The 20,999-nt window shown below is 40.7% G+C and overlaps 2 protein-coding genes across 3 annotated transcripts; both read left to right on the top strand.

The window, feature by feature from the left end:
* Window positions 1–405: 405 nt before the first annotated feature.
* Window positions 406–15,034, top strand: ddr2a (discoidin domain receptor tyrosine kinase 2a). Its single transcript, XM_053321935.1, has 16 exons — window positions 406–478; window positions 7,167–7,269; window positions 7,851–8,082; window positions 8,363–8,510; window positions 9,515–9,617; window positions 10,160–10,343; window positions 10,446–10,686; window positions 10,950–11,015; window positions 12,276–12,412; window positions 12,565–12,785; window positions 12,879–13,101; window positions 13,199–13,326; window positions 13,442–13,639; window positions 13,735–13,969; window positions 14,601–14,750; window positions 14,840–15,034. Exons 2-16 carry the CDS (start codon window positions 7,190–7,192, stop codon window positions 14,969–14,971), a joined length of 2,478 nt encoding a protein of 825 aa, XP_053177910.1. The 5' UTR covers window positions 406–478; window positions 7,167–7,189; the 3' UTR covers window positions 14,972–15,034.
* A 1,948-nt stretch (window positions 15,035–16,982) lies between these two features.
* On the top strand, window positions 16,983–20,417 carry hsd17b7 (hydroxysteroid (17-beta) dehydrogenase 7). Of its 2 annotated transcripts, none has more exons than XM_053321791.1 (9): window positions 16,983–17,119; window positions 17,350–17,516; window positions 17,621–17,713; window positions 18,440–18,554; window positions 19,158–19,352; window positions 19,462–19,575; window positions 19,710–19,766; window positions 19,852–19,950; window positions 20,037–20,417. In XM_053321791.1, the coding sequence occupies exons 2-9, from the start codon at window positions 17,389–17,391 to the stop codon at window positions 20,166–20,168; spliced, it is 933 nt and encodes a 310-aa protein (XP_053177766.1). In that variant the 5' UTR covers window positions 16,983–17,119; window positions 17,350–17,388; the 3' UTR covers window positions 20,169–20,417. The 2 variants fall into 2 exon arrangements, with proteins under 2 accessions (XP_053177766.1, XP_053177765.1); XM_053321790.1 differs by having other exon boundaries at window positions 17,310–17,516.
* The last annotated feature ends 582 nt before the right edge of the window (window positions 20,418–20,999 follow it).

The raw sequence follows: 20,999 nt of genomic DNA, 5'->3' as shown, positions 1-20,999 counted from the left end.
CATTTGAACTGAAATGATTTTCTGTCTTGCAGGGTTGATATTCAAATATCCCCACAGTTTGAGTTTAATAGAGTGATAAAGCACTAAATAAATGGAAATTCCACTGTTAGGTGGCAATTATTGTGTCTTTTTATTGAGTGAAATAAAAACATGCATCCAATTAAACTGCCATTTTCCCTTATATATCCAAACAAACGCTTGGTTCCCATGCATACAGAGGAGTAAATAGAAAATAAAATGTGTTCATTGTGTAATACAAGCTTACATACTGAGCTGCTTCTCACAGTTTTAGCCTTGTGGTTAGGCAATATATCTTAATGTCAATCATATGCTCATGTAACCTGCTGTGTCTGTCTTGTTTTCTAGGTTGGAAGCCTGTCTGTGCATGTGTTTGTGATGAAGCACCTGTGGGATGTTCACTTCCTCCTCCTCATCCTCCTCTACCTGTTAGGAGCCGTCACATCGCAGGTCAACCCAGGTCTGTGCAGCTCCCTTCTCTTCTAAACAAGGGTTTTGGGTGTCTGTATTCAAGTCTCAGACTGCAGTGAGATCATTTGCAAGAGTTTGTGAATACTATAAAATGTCTTTTGTGAGTTTTGGGTAGTGTTTTTGGGTTTGGTGCTCTAGTCCAGTCCAGACTGTGACTGATGCAGATTTTGGATAAGTGCTGCTTTGTGGTCCCCTTTCTCTGGTTTGGCCTCTTTGATCCCAGCATGCATGTGTTTCTTCAGCTCTCCCTTCACGGTACGGGTGGTTTTTGTGATGTCAATGAAATAGGACCAATAATTTTTTATGAGGAAATAGAGTAGCAACATTTGGTGGGCAGAGACAGAGTCAAAAAGGAACCAAAGAGAGGTTTTTAGTTATTGTTGAAATGGTAGAAATATAGCAGATATTTGCCAGTAAAAACCCTGATCTGGCTACTGTTTATGATTTCACTCGCAAAGCTTCTATCATCAGGCTGAGTTTTCTTTGTTGTTGAAAGGATAATGAGTGACATAAACTCAAAAATAAATAGTAATTAATGATAGTTTGGTCAGAAAAGTTCAGCACGGAGTTGAAAGGCTACACTGACCTCACTCAGCAGTGTTTAAAAAGAAAAAAACAGCAGTGAAAAAAAACGCCCCATCACTTCCACATCCTCCCGCCTCACTCCACCCCACTTACACTTTTAAACAAAAACTTTTGACATTATGCTCAACTGTGTTATAACACACTAAATCCTGTTCACTTTAAGAAAGTATAAAAATAACATCAAACATGAGTTCATGTAGGGGCTTTCTGCTCTCAGATGGAGCTCAGTAAACAGTTTAACCCTTGCTTGGTTTTTAACAGCTGGTTTGTGGAGTGCTTGCTCGTACCTCAAGTCCTTTTCACCGTCTTCACAGAATGAGCCGCACACACACAGACACACCACATGTAAATACACCCACAAACCCAGTTTGCCTGGTTAGTCTTAGTCTTTGATTCTTTTTGCCAAACAAGCAGTGAGCAGAAAGTTTTTTAAGAAGCTTAAAGAAAGTGAGGAAATAAACAGAAAGAGCGAGCAAGATAGGGATCACAGAATGTTTATAGAGGGATTTTTCAAGTAAAATAGTGTGCACATGCTGTGGTTACTGTCATGCATATATCAATCTATTTTTTGCCACATTTCTGACCTATTTAACCAGATGTGAATGTAACATAGGATGCTTGATACATTTCAAGGTTGCTTCAGAAGCTTAGATTTTGCACCATTTAGGATTCAACACCAAAAATTTTGACCATGGATATTTTATGAGACATCTTTTCAACTGCACTTAATTAGAAGTTTGAATGTTTGACCCCTGTGGGATTTCTCTTCTTTCTGTTTTTTTGTGAGTGTGTATGTGTGTGTGTTTGTGTTCCCACTCACATGCATATACCCGCATGCACACGCATGCTGTGGATCCAGCTATCCCACTGGAGTCTGTGGCTAATGCATACCAGACATTCTGACAGCAGGAAAGTCCATTGAAATAGGCTCTGTCTTTCTCCCCGGCACTTGTGTGTATGTGTATGTGTGTCTGTGCTAGTGTGTGTTTCCCAGTATTTGACCACTCATAAGTCATGGAAAGGACTTTTTGTGCATCTGATCATGGTCAACAAGTTCACTGTTAGAGAAAAAGATTTGTATCTATAATCTGAGGGATTCCTTCTCTCAAAAAGCAATTATCTTTAAAAAATCACCCTTCACCGTCATTAAAAGCTTAAAATTCAACCTGCTCTAATATATGGAAGCAGGATATATCCACCTATAATTCTGTCTAACGCTTTAGTTCTGCTGCATTGAGAAGAGGGTCATTTTTCCACAGTCTGGAAATATTCATGGCTGAATTTAGTAGAGCTGAGATGATGAGTGATGCCAACTTTCCCCTGTTTAAAATTCCCAAGCAATGGAGTTATACCATCCCTGTCTTTCCCATTTTACCCCTGAGTGGGCGAACTTTATTTCACTGTGGAGACAGAGGACGTATGCACGTGAGCAAAGGCCGGGGCAGAACAGCCAAATGTCACGCAGTTTTACTATTGCGTGGGCTTCTTCTCCTTCTGAATGTGTAGAGTACATTTTGTATGAATGAATGAATGGGTGAATGAATTACAAGTTCCTCTGTGGATCATTTATATTCCAGTAATAACATTAAAGCACAACTATATAACCTTTGAGAGAAGAAATAACACAGTATTTCACTTGAATATAAGGGTTTTACTTCTACAGTCTCACTTGGTATGGTATGACCAGTAGCTTATGGTGGCTAATATTAGCAAACATTTGACAGATATTGCTGTGTAGCTTTCAGTTTATTGAGGCTGTAAACTATTATATGATTGCTATGCTATATTTTAGCATGTCACTTTTTTTTAGGCTCATCACAAAAGACCAACACATCATACTGTACCTCACCAGAAGTCACCAGTTGTTGTTTTCTGCTTGCGGTCCCTTTCTGTTCTTTCAAACAATTGACTGAGTGTAACGGAATGTATTTAAAGCTGAACTAAAAATATTGTTATGTTGACAATGGATCCAATGACTGTGTTGTGTGAAAGGGATCACTCATAATGACCCAGCTTTACAAAGTGTTTTAGCATCTTTCAGCCCACTGTTTTGGTTTTTCCAGCCTGCATGTCTCATCACCAGCATTTCCAACCACAGCAGGCAAATCTGATAAACCCACTATACACAACCTGCTCACCACCAAACAGCAGACAAAGTTATTAATTGGATTAGCTGCTGAACAATCAGATCAGGGAATGAATATCGGATCAGAAATCAGCTTTAAAGCTGCTGACTCAGAGGAGCCCCAGTTATAACACTGTAATTCCCACTTGTGGCAAAAGTGGCCACTGTTTAGCAAAAGTTACTAAGTCATACTTCAAGATATAACCAACCAAAACTGCACTGATGGGTTCACTGGATTCACATTATGTTGCAAATGAGCATCAACTTGCGTGACAACACATGTTTGTGTGGTGTGTGTGTGTATGTGTGTGTGTGTGCGCTTGTAAGTGAAACAGCGAGCCAGCGGTTGAACAGTAAATACAGAACAAGCCTGCCTTTCAGTAGTCAGGGTGCGGTAAAAATCATGAGGTGAGCGAGAGGGTTTAGTCTGTTACACACTCTCACTCTCTCTCTCTCTCTCCCTCTTTCTCTCTTTCTCTCTCTCTCTCTCTCTCTCCCTCTTTCTCTCTTTCTCTTCTCTCTCTCTCTCTCTCTCTCTCTCTCTCTCTCTCTCTCTCTCTCTCTCTCTCTCTCTCCACCACACAAGGCTGGTATTTTTCCACCTTTTTCTGGGGTGATATTTTTAGATGCTGTGGCCGAATGTGAAGCCTGATGGGTGGTGGTGTGTGTGTTTAGGGGGGTCGATCTGTGTATGTGTGTGTGTGTGTCCAAATGAACACACTCCACTGCCCCCACTGCTCACCCCTGGGGTCACCTCAGAGTGGGTTGGGTAGATAAATAAACACAGCAAAAACCAACATTTGGGAGAGCGGTCATACATCCGGCACGACATACTGAAACCCGTGTCTCTCTGTCTCTAGGATGTGGTAAAAAACTCTGATAATGACTCCTATTTTCATCAATTATGTCCTGGGCAATGTCTGTTTTTTCCCTGACTGGTGATGTTGCACTGTCTGTGGTCTGTATCTCTGCATCTCTACACATAATGGCCCCAGTACTTCCTGTAAGGTTACAGTAGGAGTGGGGCTTTTTATGCCAATGGTGACAGCAGCAGGAGTAAGAGAGGAGATGCTGCACTGTGCTCTTCTCTTTCTCCATCTCAACATCTGTTTACATTCTGCACCTCTGTGTGAATGAGGCTCATGTGTGCAGGAACGCCAGCCACCTCAAACCCTGTAACCTCTGGACCAGGCTGCAATAGCAACACTACACCAAATGCAAATACAACATTTTAGCTACTTGATGCCAGTTATTATCATTCCAACTCTTCCACTTTATTTTCACTGTATTTTTGTCATCTTATCCTGGCCTGATTTGATCTGATATAATTTATTGGAGATCTCTTTTGTTGCTCTTGAAGTCGGTTCTGACAATTTGTATTCGTGCAGTTTGAGCACCACACCTATCATTGAATTGTTTTGTAATTATGTAGCCACAGATACCACTAATACGTGGAGAATATGAGAAGAGTTAGATGGTTTTGGGTTGATGTGGTCTACTTATAGCCAAGATGATCTGAGCTGAGGGGGAGGGGTGTAAACAGATGCAGAAAAAGGGGATAACTGTAGAGGGATGAAGTGAAGAGGGCAGCATCAAAAGGTTAGAGAGGACAAGATGAAAGGACAACTGAGGAGGCGAATGCAGCCTGTGACATCTGGAAGAGTTTTTGTTTGTCACTGCATCACTGCCAAGATGAAGCCTCTGTGTGTGTGTGTGTGTGTGTGTGTGTGTGTGTGTGGTTGCATCTACGCCCGCTTTTGTGAGTCTGGAATATGTGTGCATGTGCACACACACGTGAGTATAGCATATCAGGTCATCAGCCCCAAACCTTCAGGGGTTTCCACATTTTGACTTTTGTGCAAATATTTGTAGGAGATCAAGAAAGAGGAAGAGAGAATCACAGGGAGAGAAGAAGGAGGAAAGAAAGAGCGAGAGAGGGACAGAGAGGGCCTTGAACCTCAAGCTCTGCTGTTGCTGGCGTCTTCTCAAAGGTTTTTCTGTGAGACAAGGGGCCAGGCGAACAGGGTCAGTCTCCCTTTAACTTCCGCCTCCAGCTCCACTAAAAGCCATCATCCAAAGCTATCACACTCACAGAGGTTGATACACACAGGCTCTTTCATGTGCAAATGAGGCTACCTGGAGGTCACATCCTGTTAGGTGGAGTTATCAGTGTTAAACCAAAATACAACCTCGACCCAACCCTCTAGATAAAGACTGATGGAAACACCCAGTAATCAGTAAATTAATTCAGAGCCTTGTAAACCTTAATAGATAACATGTCTGCTGTGTCACTCTCAGTTAGCCCACTGAGTCATAATGAGATGAGGATTTTCTAAAATACGCTGTTAACTTTAATCACCTCTTGCCAATGAAGGGGACAGAGGAAAAGAGAAGGAGAAGGGGAGAGACCACACAAGAGGAGAGGACAGAGAGCAGACCGGGAAAAAAAGGAGATGAGGGGGTGGAGGGGCATGCAGGAAACAGAGGGCATATTGCTCCTATTGACCGCACAGTGGGGGCGTGATGGGCTCGGACCAGCCAGTTAAACCACACACACACACAGACACACACGCACATACGCACACATATGTTTGATATCGGCACTGTTTGGACTGGCTGAGACATTGAATGGATTCAGTTTATTATTTCAATAAAATAAACCCCAATTTGAGTGCAAGAAGTTGCTTGTAATGTTTATGTGTGTGTGTGTGTGTGTGTGTGTGTGTGTGTGTGTGTGTGTGTGTGTGTGTGTGTGTGTGTGTGTGTGTGTGTGTGTGTGTGTGTGTGTGTGTGTGTGTGTGTGTGTGTGTGTGTGTGTGTGTGTACACGCAGTCCTCTCACACCACCACACCACTCCCTTCGTTCAGCACTATCCATCACCCTTTGCAGGTTTCTTGACAGAGGCTGGGGATTAAGTAGTTCTGTCTTAGAAATTTCTGAGAGCGTCTGTTTGAATATGGTTTTGAATTTTCAGCGCCAACCAGCGCTGTGGTTGGTCTGAGAGGAGTGAGGGGAGCCGCACGTTTCAGAATGTGATAATCCAAGTAAATACCAGGGGTGGAAAGAGTATTAGAGCATACTGTTTGAATAGAGGTACTGTAATAAACTTAATCATTTTGTGAAGTCAAAACAACTTACAAGTTAATTTGTTCAATATGATCTCTTTTAAAGGGCCACTGTGTCCTGACAGTAAACATTTTGGTGGAAATATATAACCTGCAGTGGAAGAATAATTATTCAGACTTTTAGCTTTCAGTTAAGTCAAAGTTGAACTATCACAGTGTAAAAATACTGTATATTAAAATTCCTGCATTCAAAAAATTCAAACTCACTGTGCAGGCTAATGTCAGTGTTATATTATTATTATAAAATAGTATTGGATTATTATAACTGTAAGCAGTATTTTAATGGTGTAGTTAGCTGAGCTGGAACCAAATAGCTATTTCATATACTGATGGGTGGTTTACTTTACTTTATATATCATATCTAATATGATCATTGCAAGTTTCAAATCACATATGAATGATGTAGACAAAAAAAGTACAATTTCCTTCTAAAATGCTAGAATAAAAGAACAGACAAACACACCAAACTTAAAGCCATCCTTTCTTTAAGGGACTTGTTTTGCTCACTGGTTGCCTCATATACAGAGGAAACAAAAGCTGAAAGTCACATTTTCCTAAATGTGTCATGTTAACATGAGTGGATGTTGCTCTGTAATTCTGGGATTTCTGAAGCTGCTTAATCTTAAAGTTAAAGCAGAACTCCACTTCTACTCAAAAAACACAAAAAGCTACTCATTAACAACGGTGCTTGTAATTAGGTCCTTTCATGATGAGTGTTTATGTCTGAGCAAACATCAGGGCACTGTGCAGATGTTTATCTGCCTTCATGACATTTTTCATATTAATCTGCTGATCTGTTTATGTCTTGCAGTCATTTAATAAAATGTGTTGTTGTGTCTCAGGTGTGTGTCGGTATCCTCTGGGGATGTCAGGAGGGCAGATACAGGATGAGGACATCTCTGCCTCCAGCCAGTGGTCCGAATCCACCGCTGCGAGATATGGCAGGTTGGTCACTCTCTCTCGCCCACACACACACTTCGACGCACACTCTCACACACGTGCCTCATAGTATGTTTACCCTGATAATGAGTGTGTGTGTGGGTGGTTTATCCTATAAGGTGCCTGTGCCTGTTTATTTGCAGTAAACCACAAGCCGGGGTATCAGTTCTACTCACAGCCACATGATTAAGGAAGCAAGTATGTGTATGTGTGTGTGCAACAGTACTTGGGTGGCCTTCAATAAGTATCGGCTTAATGATGTAATACACTTTCACCGTCCAACCTGGCTATGTTTTCAGTCTCGCCCAGCTCCCTGTCACCCCAGCTCCCCCGTCGTTGCCCAAAATTAACACTTTAAAGTGAATTTACGACGCAAGCTTTCCCTGAGGTGTTTTTATAACAGGCTCTAAGAACTGAAATTCACCACCGCACTCACTTTTACTTTCCTCTCACCTTTCCCTCTCCATCCTGTCCTAGTTTTTCTTTTCTATTACTCTTTTCCCTTTCCTGCCGTAATTCTATATGAACATACCCGCCATTATTTCATATTTTTCCCCTCTGTCTCTTTCCATTTGTCTCTTACCCAGGCTGGACTTTGAGGAGGGTGATGGGGCATGGTGTCCAGAGATAACAGTCGAGCCAGACAGCCTGAAGGAGTTCCTCCAGATTGACCTGCGCTCACTCCACTTCATCACCCTTGTGGGCACCCAGGGTCGTCATGCGGGAGGCATTGGTAATGAGTTTGCCCAAATGTACAAAATTAAGTACAGCCGTGATGGAAGCCGCTGGATCTCATGGAGAAACAGACAGGGCAAACAGGTAAGTCAACCTATAAGTTGTTTTTTTCTGGCTTGGATGTCACTTTATAATCTATTTTGACCTTTATAAAAAACCTCTGATAAACATGCACTGTCTCCATGTCATATTCTTATGGCCTTTTATTGCTTTTAACTAGTATGACTGTGGTATACTGAACTGATTTATTGTTTTTTTAATTAAAATTATGTAGGGAGGCTGTGGGTTTGTTTTCATACGGATTGCAAACTCTGTCACTGATAAGCTTCTTCATAAGGTCAGTGTGTTTTTATTGTATGCACAGGTGATTGATGGAAACACGAATGCCTACGACATCGTGCTCAAGGACCTGGAGCCGCCCATCATTGCTCGCTTTGTCCGCTTCATGCCTGTCACAGACCATTCCATGAACGTATGCATGAGAGTGGAGCTCTACGGCTGTGAATGGCTGGGTAAGAGCTTGATGGAGAAAAGACTGCAGGCAAAGGAGGATCTGTATGGTCTGATGATTGAGGGATCAAAGATCACAGAGGCAACCAACTCTCACCTTTGAGCAGGGTTAGGGTTAGGGTTAGGGTAAGATAAGAGATTCTCATAACAACAAGCAGGGCAGTGTTATTACTGTGCTGATGTACACAATAACCATATCATCAACTGAATATTGAATTAACCCTTCTGGTGCCACTATGGGTTACTTGTCCTCACAGGTTATTGGGCATTCTCAGGCATATGTTGTCCTTCATAACAACCAAGGACATTAACATATTTTAAAAGCAGAGAAGTTTGTCAGGTGAACTTCATGAGTTCAATTATCAAAGTTGTTTAGCATAAATGAAAAAATATATAGGTTTTTTTAAGCTTGAAGAAATGAAGAAACAATTTCAACATGTTTTAAATATAAGAATCTGCTGACATTTGAGATCCAGTCAAAGTAAAAGAAGGGAAACAGGAAAACAAACAGCCTTCTCTGACTCTCTAAAAAGTAAAGGTGCAGTATCATTTATTGTGTTCGTCATATGTGCCTACCCTCTGCTATTATTGGGGATATTCTAAATAACCTGCTTGAGTTTAAGTGCAAAAAACAAGTAAATAACAATCAAAGCAGAACTCTTTTACTTCATTAAACTTACACAATACGGACTCTGCATTCTTTGACAACTTTGTGGGTAAATGACAGATTGTCAGTACGATTGCCAAGGCCCTCAAATAAATCATGTATCCCATACTATTAAAACAACAACATGGAACAAAATGGAAAATTCAATCCTTACATTGTGCTCCATTTTGTAAATATTTAACTGAACTTGTAGTTAGTACTAGTAACACTTAACACTGAAAATCTCAACTACACTTTCAAACAAGCTTCTGTGGTTTTGAAAAATGCTCTTCTACAACAAGAGTTTTGAGGGATAGGTCATGGTTTTTTATCTAATTGATGATTTTCTTTACTTTACAGACGGTCTTGTGTCGTACAATGCTCCCGCAGGAGAACAGATGAGCATGCCTTCTTACCCTGTTTATCTCAACGACACTGTCTATGATGGAGCTGTCATCTACAGGTGTGTGTGTATGTGTGCGCTTTGTTCTTTCTCTCATCGCCACCACACCGCTTCATCATTCCTCTCATCCTTCGTCAGTAGTTTTTTCCCCTCACCTTGTTGTTGCCTGGTCACCATGGTGAAAGCAAAGAGACAGACAGTGGTGAGTGGGTCATGGTGGTTTACTGTTAGGCAATACCTCATGGGAACGACTGAGTCAACCGTGCTCACAAAGTTTCAAAACCGGAATGAACAAATCAGTCTTTTGTTGATATTAATGTTTGGATTATGGCATGGTGAATAATGTCCTCCATGACACATACCTCATGATCTCTGTCAAGGAAAGAGAGCAGAAGGGAAAGAAAATGTCCCATTTTACAGCCAAAGAAAGATTGAAGAATTGGTTTTATAATGCTGCCACCTAGTGTTGAGTTTTGTATCATGAACATCTTGAGGCACTGATACTTAGAAAATAAAGGATGATGGTAAAAATGAAATGTAGTCTTAAAATCTTACTGTCAGTAAGATTTTGTTATGTTTAACAATGTCTCTCTGTTTCTCAGTATGACAGAGGGCTTGGGCCAGCTGACTGATGGAGTGTGTGGCCAAGACGATTTTTTGGACAGTCACGTTTACAATGTGTGGCCAGGGTATGACTACGTGGGTTGGAACAATGAGAGCTTCCCCAGTGGATATGTTGAAATCATGTTTGAATTCGACCGCACACGAAACTTCACCACCATGAAGGTGAGGCCCCTGATGATCCATGCTCATGCTTTCCACCAAGGTTCAGTTTCTTAGCTTCCATCACTTCTAAAAGCCTCCCTATTTGCTTTTATCTGTGTCCAGGTTCACTGCAACAACATGTTCTCACGACATGTCAAAGCCTTTCGTCAGGTGGTGTGTTACTTCCGCTCTGAATCAGACTGGGAGGCCACACCGCTCTCCTTCAGCCATGTGGTGGACGAAAAGAATCTGAGTGCCCGTTTTGTCACAGTCAACCTGGCCAACCACATGGCCAGTGCTATCAAGTGCCAATTCTACTTTGCTGATGCCTGGATGTTGTTCAGCGAGATCACCTTTCAGTCAGGTAGACTGAGGAACTGTGTGTACAGTCTGTAAATGTGATAAGATGCTCCCTGGTACTTTTATATTCTCATATATTTAGATTTACACTTGAAGCTTAACTAAGAAATACTATTTAATGTTGAGTTTGATTAGTTCAGCAAGGTGCTGCAAATTTGTGTTAAGTCCCAACATTCTAACTTTTCATTTGATGAGATTAATAGTACTGACCAGAAGTACAATTGAAAAATTAATTTCTGAACACCTTTGTTCCATCTTGCCTTTCAGATACGGCCATGTACAACACAACATTGGCTCCACCCAAGACAGGGCTACCACCTAACATCCCACCAGGTCAGTGATCACAACACACACATGCACAATTATATACTACTCATAACACAGACACATAAAGCTAAAAGTAGCTCCTAACTGGCTGAGTTAGGAGAAACTCGTGCCTGTCCTAAGTGCAGGACTGGTTAGGTTTTGGTCTAAAAGATGATCTCAACAAGCAGCAAAGTCTGAGATATGTAAGAGGTAATCAGAGGACTCCTAGGTCACTAAGACATACTGATAAGGTGGAGTAGGTCATCAGGATTTCAGAAAAATCCAACGATAATGAACCTTGACAAGCAGATTTTGATGCCAGCTGAGTTGATAAGGATCCAAAGTGAACCAATATATTAAAACACTATGATAACACCAGAGATGGTTTATACAACTCTACTTCAAGACTGGAAAAGTCAGTTTTAGAAAACAACTATTGTCTGTCAGAATTATTCCTCAAGCCAACTATACTATTCAGGTCCCATTTTGTTTAACAGTTAAAGTGTACATTAAATAGTCACAAACTGCTATAAATAAATTAATAAAGCTGGTCATCATAATCAGATTTCCACCAAGTGGAACATAAAATCAAAAATCAAAACACACTAAGACAATTTAAGACTTTAGTACTGCTGGTACTATACATGAAGTACAGAATTCAAAAATGGATTAATGTCAGAAAAGCTACGAAAAATTACAAAGCATTGCTGAGCTGTGTAGTAAACCAATAGGCAGTTGATACTAAATGAGAGTTATGAGCGTTTCTAGCACATGGAATAAATGTCAAATTCCTTAAAGCTGTAGACACACACCAACAGGTCTCCCACACAGGTGTTTCCACTCATGTTTTCTCATGGCCATGTGGGTGTGTGCAGACTGTGCTTGATAAACAGCTCCTACATTAGCAGCTGTTAAGGAAAGCCAACTTATGCTGTTAATCGTTTGTCTTCCTGCTGCTTTTTAGACATAGTACTTGAGCAGTAATTGATCCTTTACATGGTCATGATGATTGATGAATTTACTCTGTTACATTTAGGTGTGAGAGTAAACTATGTCACTGAGCCAGCATGCACAATAGCAGTGTGGCACACTTTAATCATTTTAATATTATTAGTTACACCTTTTAATGAGAAAGATGTGCTCTGCATTTGCAATACAATTCACAAAAATGTTGACTTTTTTTGTAAATAAAACTTAAAATGACTTTGAGTATCAGGACTGTCTTGATTTAACTGGGCAGTTTACAAGTAGTTCAGTCTCATCTGACCCTGCCTGTTCCCTCCCTAGAAGAGGACCCAACTCACAAAGTAGATGACAGCAACACCCGGATTCTGATTGGTTGTTTAGTGGCCATCATCTTCATCCTTGTGGCCATTATTGTCATTATCCTGTGGAGGCAGGTGTGGCAGAAGATGTTGGAGAAGGTGAGCTGATATAGATTTTAGATTGAGTAAAATGTATCATCCTGACACCAGCCAATGGATGCTACTGTATGACATTTTGAGAATTTCCACTATGAGTTTTCCTTCGGGAGGTTGTCAGATGTGTTCTTTCACCCCCGCGTGCTTCATTCTAGGCCTCTCGCCGGATGCTGGATGATGAACTAACTGCTAGTTTGTCAATACAGAGTGAGACGTTTGTGTACAACCACAACCACAACCAGTCGAGTACAACCAGTGAACAGGAGTCTAACTCCACCTACGAGCGAATCTTCCCCTTGGGCCCAGACTACCAGGAGCCCTCACGTCTCATATGCAAGCTGCCAGAGTTTACACAGAGTTCAGAGGAGGCTGGTAGGTGGACACATCTGTTTACAGACTTACAAACTACACTTATAATATTTGAGAGCCTCAGTTACAGCATCCTATAATGTGTTCCAGCTTCTACCAGCACAGCAGCCTCTAAATCCACCACATCTACTGCAGTCCAAGATGGCGTCCCTCACTACGCAGAGGCAGACATTGTAAACCTGCAAGGTGTGACTGGAAGCAACACATATGCCATCCCTGCACTAACTATGGACCTGTTGTCGGGGAAGGATGTTGCAGTAGAGGAGTTCCCTCGAAAACTGCTCATATTCAAAGAGAAGCTAGGAGAGGGACAGTTTGGAGAGGTCTGTGTTCTTCACTAATCTATTACAGCTTTACTTAGAGCTTTACATCAGCTTTATTATCATTCATATTCTGTCCACTCCCCTCTTCTCTTTTCAGGTGCACCTGTGTGAAGCAGAGGGAATGCAGGAGTTCATGAATAAAGAGTTTTTATTTGACATCCCTGAGGACCAGCCAGTTTTAGTGGCTGTGAAGATGCTCCGTTCAGATGCCAACAAAAATGCAAGGTATTGACTCTGTGTGTTAGAGGGATCTTGTTATCTTAAACTAACTATACATGGTAATTGTTTTTTGTTTTTTTTTGCTGTGGGAAGTAAGTCACTTGTCTCTTTGTGTTTGTAGGAATGACTTCTTGAAAGAGATAAAGATCATGTCCCGTCTGAAGGACCCCAACATCATTCGCCTGCTTGCTGTATGCATCTACAGCGACCCTCTCTGTATGATCACAGAGTACATGGAGAACGGAGACCTCAACCAGTTTCTGTCCCGCCACGAACCGGAGGGACAACTCGCTCAGCTCAGCAATGCATCTACAGTCAGGTGTGTGCTCAAAAATCAAAAATAAATGCCTGTGTGAATTTTTTTTTCCTTCCTTCTCAACAAATAATTCCCTCCCTTGATTTTTTCCTCTCCAGCTTCAGTAATCTTTGCTACATGGCCACTCAGATCGCATCGGGGATGAAGTACCTGTCCTCTCTAAACTTTGTTCATCGAGACTTGGCCACGCGGAATTGCCTGGTGGGCAAGAAATACACGATAAAGATAGCTGACTTTGGTATGAGCAGGAACCTGTACAGTGGTGACTACTACCGCATCCAGGGCAGAGCGGTTCTACCGATACGCTGGATGTCATGGGAGAGCATCCTGCTGGTAAGGAACACAGCTTGTATAATGGAGAAAAATGATTCCATATTTTATTAAGCCTGGGTTGTGTGTAATGCAGCATAGCTCTACATGGTTAGGAATTACCCAAACAAGTAAAAAACCATATTGTGAGACTTAATAAAGATGGGACAGGGTACAAAATCATCACTAGGCTACTGATAGATGGCACTATTCTGACCTGAATTCAATAAAACACTGTAAGAGTATTTTAAAGTGGAACTAAACCCCTCCAGCAAAGAGCATCTGTGAAGAATGACAGAATATCTCTCTACAGATTTGGGTAAGACATGTATCATCCATGTCCAGGAGGATCCAATCTCTCATCAAAAACAAAAACAGCATTAAAAAATACAAAAAAATAAACAAAAGAATGAAGAAATATAAGAATGGAGTCTTGCTAATGAAAGATGTGCTGAATTTTGTTGGAGTTTGTTCTTAAATATGGACCTTTCATTCTTGGGTTTTGCCTAAAAACAAATTGAATTTGCATCACATTGTAATTACTTAACATTTAGTGATGTTGACCAGTAATGCAATTAGTTTTGTTATACACTGTATTTGCAGATAGTGCAGAAAAAACATGCTCATCACTATTTATACAATATCTGTCATGCAGGGAAAGTTCACCACAGCCAGCGATGTGTGGGCCTTTGGGGTGACCCTGTGGGAGATACTCAACTTCTGCAAGGAGCAGCCCTATTCTCAGCTCACTGATGAGCAGGTGATAGAAAACACAGGGGAGTTTTTCAGGGACCAGAAAAGACAGGTAAGTGTCATTACAAACATGTCACCTTGTATGTATAAACACCAGCGAATCACCGGCTTCATTTCTTCTGTCTTCTGTCCTTCCTGCAGATCTACCTGCCTCAGCCTGTGCTGTGTCCGGACTCGCTCTACAAGATCATGCTGAGTTGCTGGAGGAGGAACACGAAGGAAAGGCCGTCCTTCCAGGAAATACACCGAGCCCTCCTGGAAATACAGCCTTAAGGCCAGGGCAATGTTTAAGACAGTGCTCATCTCTGAGAGAAATGGTGCATGACAAGAGTAGACCATGGTGCAGACACAATCCAGGTTTAAGCTATCTTGTTTCAGCTGAGGAATAAGGTGGGGGCCATCTGTGGGCTCTTAGCTACAATTTGGGAAACACTGTTTCATGGACTTGCACACTTCAAAGATGGACTATCAGAGACATTTGGTGTGTGTCAGTTTGCATTTAATTAGCATGTTTGCTAATTTGTTTTATAGACATATATTCTTAGAGAGTCCATTCTGATTTGTAGTACATTTCCCAAAAACACACAAAAAGGACATGATGTTTGGTTGTAACTTGTGTTGCAGGAGCCAAAATTAAATGTAGCAAGTAACATTCGGCACTTTTGAATTTGTATTTTAAGTTCTTTTTTTTCTTCTTTTTTTAGTTTGAATTTCCATTTTTCTCCCCATGTTTGAAGTATTGATGACCAAATTATGCAGCATTGTTGAATAACTTTCATGTGCTTTCTTTTGGAAGACTGCTTGAATGTAGAGGGGAAAAGTGCAGCAAAAACATTACTGTTACATTTTGTTTCAAGTATTTCATCTCAGTTTCTCAGACAAACACCACATATTTTTTAATAAAGAGGGAATATTACATTAATAGAACATCTTTCTCATCTCCCTGCAGTTTTTCTATATGGTGATTTGAACATGAAGTGTATGTCTGTGTATTTCCAATAGATAAGTCTCATAAATATCAATATTTTGTATTAATATTTATATGTTCATATTTGTTTATTCTGTTTATGTCTTGTTGATATATGTGTCTATTAATATGTTGTTTGTAGGATTATATTTGATTGAATGCAGTAATTCTTCTCACATTTTGAATCTACACCAACAACTGCTACAGTAAATATTTTTCCCTCACTTCAAACTGATCACAAACTAATATCCGCCTCATGCTGCTTGATTATTGATCATGTAAGATGCTTATCAGGAGGCTGTGCAGGGGCTGTGGCCATGTCTTATGTTGGGTCAACAGTATGTGTGTGTGGAGAGATGTTAGGTGTGTTGAACATGTTAAAGCATCTGTGCTTATAGTTTGCCTGTGTTGAAAGAGAAAGTAAAAGGTGTTTTAAATCAGGAATGTAGATGAAACGGGAATATTCAACTTAAATCGTGTATAAAAATGGACTGCTGCAGATCACTTTCACAGCAGATTATACTCTATTAGATCATAGACACACAACTATTGACTCATCTATGAGTTTTAATAAGCAGCAGTTTCCACTTTCTTTTATTAATGTATGCTGGAGTCTTCATTTTGTCTACTTTTCCAGCATAATCCTGCATATAACTACCACTGTTTCAGCCAGTTCAGCTGTAGGCCTTTGTCCTATTCATAGTATCTTCCCTAAAATACACTCATGCCTCTTGCCCTAATGCATTGCATTTTTATCTTTTATGTAAAAGTCATTGTATTATTTCCTTAATTTGTGATCGATGAAAAATATCTGCACAAGTAGGTAAATAGTTGATAATTGTTTTGCATATAAATTTGTGTATTTCAAATTCCTGATATACATGAGGCACGTGGTGATTTTCACTGGATGAAAGAGCATTTTCATGGCATTTACAATCCTCTTGGTGTTATAAATGAATTGGACATAGATGTATAGCTGTAAAAACATTATTGCACCCGAACAAATTCATGATTTGTTTGTTTTTATTACACCTTTGTACTCAAATGTTTGTTTTTCAGTGAAAATATTTTTTGTCTTTTTTTTTTTTATATCCGTGTAAACAAAAGTTGTACATTGATAGACAAAATACAAATAAAATCAAACAGGGAATTCTATCATTGAGAGTTCTTTGCTTTATTCATGTCTACTGAATATTTTACTCTATGTGGGTTGTCTTCAAACTGAGCTGACTGTGATCCTGATCTGATTGGCTGAGTGCTGCTGCAGTAACCAATTACAGTGTGGAGGCGGAGTGAAGAACATGACTCCACAGGGCAGGAAAATACTCCTTGGACCGGACACAGATCTTGTTGCTTTAAAAAGTGCAGTAGATTTGGTGTTCTCTGTGTGAAACTTGTTGCTCTTTTGGATTTCAAAAGATGAATAAGGTGGTTTTGGTGACGGGAGCTAATAGGTAATAACTGTATTCATTGTTTTCATGATAAACAGAAGTCTGGCTTCTTTGGGTACAAAGGTTGCATGACATTAGACTAAACTTCAAAGATTGTTCTATATCATTTTGATGAATTTTACTAATCTTATTGTTCAGCAGTAGTGATAGTATGTGATAATATTGACAGTACAGTGTGTGGCTCTTCCTGCAGTGGTATTGGCCTGGCACTATGTGAGCGTCTTCTCTCGCAGGACACAGAGGGTCTCCTGTTGTGTCTGGCCTGCAGGAACATGAGCCGGGCTCAGGCCGCTCGCTCTGCCCTCCTCACCTCTCATCCCACAGCTCAGGTGGCCCTGCTGCAGATGGACACCAGCAGCATCACTTCAGTCCTCAGTGCTGCACAGGAGGTCAAACTCAGGTGGGAGGACAGACGCACAGCAGCATGGTTTTCTCACACATTCAGACCCTGTTAGTCATATGTCTTTTATGTGGATTAACTATAACTTTATTTGTCAACTGCAGATATAACCGACTGGACTACCTCTACCTGAATGCAGGCATCATGCCAAACCCACAGTTTGATGCAAAAGCTTTTTTCAAAGGCCTCTGCTCCAGGTACATGGTTTATTTTAGATGCTCACATGGTGCAGCATCTCTTCTCTACACTGGATGTGCATGTTAGAAAAATGAAGCTCCTTTAAATCACTGAGTAGTATTGCACCTGCTGCCTTTTGTACTTTGACAGCAAATAGATTATGCGTGAACATCCCATTATTTTAGGTCAGGTGCTGGCAACAAATGAAGTGAATAAAGTGTCAGGATACTGGATTGTAGCTCCTTAAATCTTTCTTATCACTGACTGAAAATGACAACATGACATAGAGCGAGGCATATAACCCACATTAGTCATCACAAAGAACATTTTTGGCAACAACGGACGCCTGATCACAATCATCTTATTATCAAAGCTTGAAGAAAGTCTCAAAAAACATTTGCAGCCCCCTTAATATACATCTAATGTCCCAATAATTAATCAATACTTAAAATTTAAAAGACCAGATTGACGAAGGTTAAAAAGTAAAAAATGGAAATACCAATTCCATGAGAAGGAAAAAAAGTAGAAGAGGTTAAAGGAAGAGGAAAATTGTGTTTGTGTTTGTGATGATGTTAGTTTGGTGTTACTCAAAACATTGCCTCTTTCAGTAAGTAATAAAAAGACTTTGGGAGCTACAATCTAGTGTGCCAGCTTTTTATACATTTATGTAACATTGTTTATTTCAAATATCTATTTCCCGTGTTGCTTTTCTCAGAGCCCAAACTTCTATGATGCCTTTATTGCAGCAATATTATCACCATGTTTGCCACTGGCAAGGGGATTCTGACGCAGAAGGATAGCATCACTCATGATGGCCTGCAGGAAATATTCGCAACCAACCTCTTCGGTCACTTTGTGCTGGTGAGTCGCTGGACTTATCTGACATTTTGGTCCACATATACAGTACGAAGCCATGTTCCCTGCAGGTTTCTGCACACAGAGCAATTCTTGTTGGCTGTTTGATGGTGACACTGGATCTGAGTGTCACATAGCAACAATGCTCATTAAATATTAACAGTGCATACTGTCCTAGCCATAAGGTCAAGTTATTGTGCTTACTTTACGTTTGCAGACTGATTCTAAAACTTGCATGACATTTCCATCACAGAGGAACACACTTATTCATCACATGATTTAGTTTAGAGAGGAAAACAGGGCAGCATAGACACTTTTCTGGTCTAAAAAGTACATAAATTGTTTAAATTAGAGTGTTCCTTTTATTGAGAATTATATTAAGGTCTCTCCAAGAAATATTATTAGTATTATATTGTTATTTGTTTGTGCTCTAAGATATATGGAAAAATATTTACATCTTTTTCAGTCATTTCGTAGTAAAAACGGTTCTTGAGTGACAAAAAAATGTAACTAACTGATAGTTTCCCTATTTTCTCTTCAAAAAAAACTGTGAGACATTTGTAGATTAACTTTTTTCTTCTTTGTTGTGCCCCTCTGTGCTATGGAAAGATCAAGGAGCTGGAACCCATTCTGTGCCAGGCAGGCCGGACCTCACAGCTGATCTGGACCTCCTCTAGTAACGCTCACCGCTCAGCTTTTAGCCTTGAAGACATACAGCACCAGAGAGGCACGCAGCCCTACAGCTCCTCCAAATATGCCTCCGACCTGCTTAGCCTGGCACTCAACACACACTACAACAAACAGGTCAGCTGTGGTGACACACGTCACGCGTATCATCCACATCTTGTCAGGTAAACTGTTCTTCCTATAAACTGTTGATGACTCGGAGCCCACTGTCATTACACTTTTCTAGGGTTTGTACTCATCTGTGATCTGTCCTGGTTTTGTGATGACCAATCTGACCATCAACATCCTGCCCTCCTTCCCAGCATTCCTCTGGAACCTGCTAATGCCTATCTTTTGGCTTGTAAGTAATACTCTTACAGTATTACACCTATTTTTCCAGGTTGATTGTCTTTATATTGGGTGTAAGAAGAATAAAAAAAAACAGCATTGGAGCTACTTTGTTGGATCTGAAAGCATTTGTTTTCATGCACACAGATAAGAATGTTCACCAATACTTTCACCCTGACACCTTATAATGGAGCTGAATCTCTGGTAGGTCAAGCAACATTTCACATTCCCATAGTTCAGTTGCTCAGTTCAGTACTAATTGATTCATGAATACTGCTCTGCCTTGTAGGTCTGGCTGTTTAAGCAAAAGCCTGAATCACTGGACCCACAAGCCAAGTACCACAGCTTAACATCGGGGCTAGGCAACAACTACACACAACCACAGAAGGTATGGCATTAAGTTCTATCCATGGAAATGTAGTTTAAATAGTCATGCAAAAATTGTTAATGTGTGTTTTGCATTTTATGTTCCAGATGGATATTGATTTGGAAACATCAGATGCTTTGTATGAGAAATTGCAGCAACTAGAAAGTGAAGTAAGGAAGAAACTGAAGGAAAAACAAAAACAACTTCACAGTGGCCCTGCAGGAGCTGGATCATCTTGATGCATATCACACAATTCTGTCATGGAGAGCAATTTATTTTTGGCTTGAAGGTCACCTGGGAGCATCATGCACACCGGCTGTCAGACTCACAATATTAACATTCCTCTCAGTGTCCTGACACAGCAACGTGCAAGTCTGAATATACAACAAGGATGAGCAAGTGGCAAAGTGACTCTATGAGCATTTAAAGTTTGATTTGCTGCTTTTTTTTGTCTGTATTTTATGTTTCAGGCATAAATAAAAGGTCTGTTAAAGGACAAACAACCAGAATTATGCGTGTTGTGATGGTTCAGCAGTAAACCTTGCCTTCATCCACTTCAGTCCACTTGTTCTCAGTCCACTCATTATCCAGTTCATTGTATATCGGCAATCTGGTTGTTTATTCCATGATCTTCACGACACAATGCAGTGCAGTCCGACAGCAGGCTATCAGTATCATCCCAGAAGTTTACATAAGTGGTCTGTGTAAGTCCCTCTGCGGTGTAAGGTGGTGCCGGAGGATGTGCACAGGCGCACCTGAAAATCTGCTCAGGTGGAGGATATAGGGCGCAAACCAAGCCATGGTCCCCGTGCTTCGCCACTTGTTTCCCAATCCCGCACTCCTCCTCCTCTACCTCCTCCTCTGCTCCGCTCAGCTTCGGGTTACAAAAAGCCCACACCATTCCACAGAAATAGACGAAAAACGTGCCCATGACCATAACCATGAGCGCGTAGGACTCTATCATGGCTTTGGTGACTGGAGATGTCATCTTTGGATGCGCAGGAATAATATGAGGTTGAGTTCTCTCAAAGTGCGTTCAGGAGAGACTGTCAGTGTATGTGGCATCATCC

This window comes from Scomber japonicus, chromosome 7, assembly GCF_027409825.1.
Source record: "Scomber japonicus isolate fScoJap1 chromosome 7, fScoJap1.pri, whole genome shotgun sequence".
Taxonomy (NCBI): Eukaryota; Metazoa; Chordata; class Actinopteri; order Scombriformes; family Scombridae; genus Scomber; species Scomber japonicus.
This window is presented reverse-complemented; position numbering and strand designations above follow the sequence as displayed.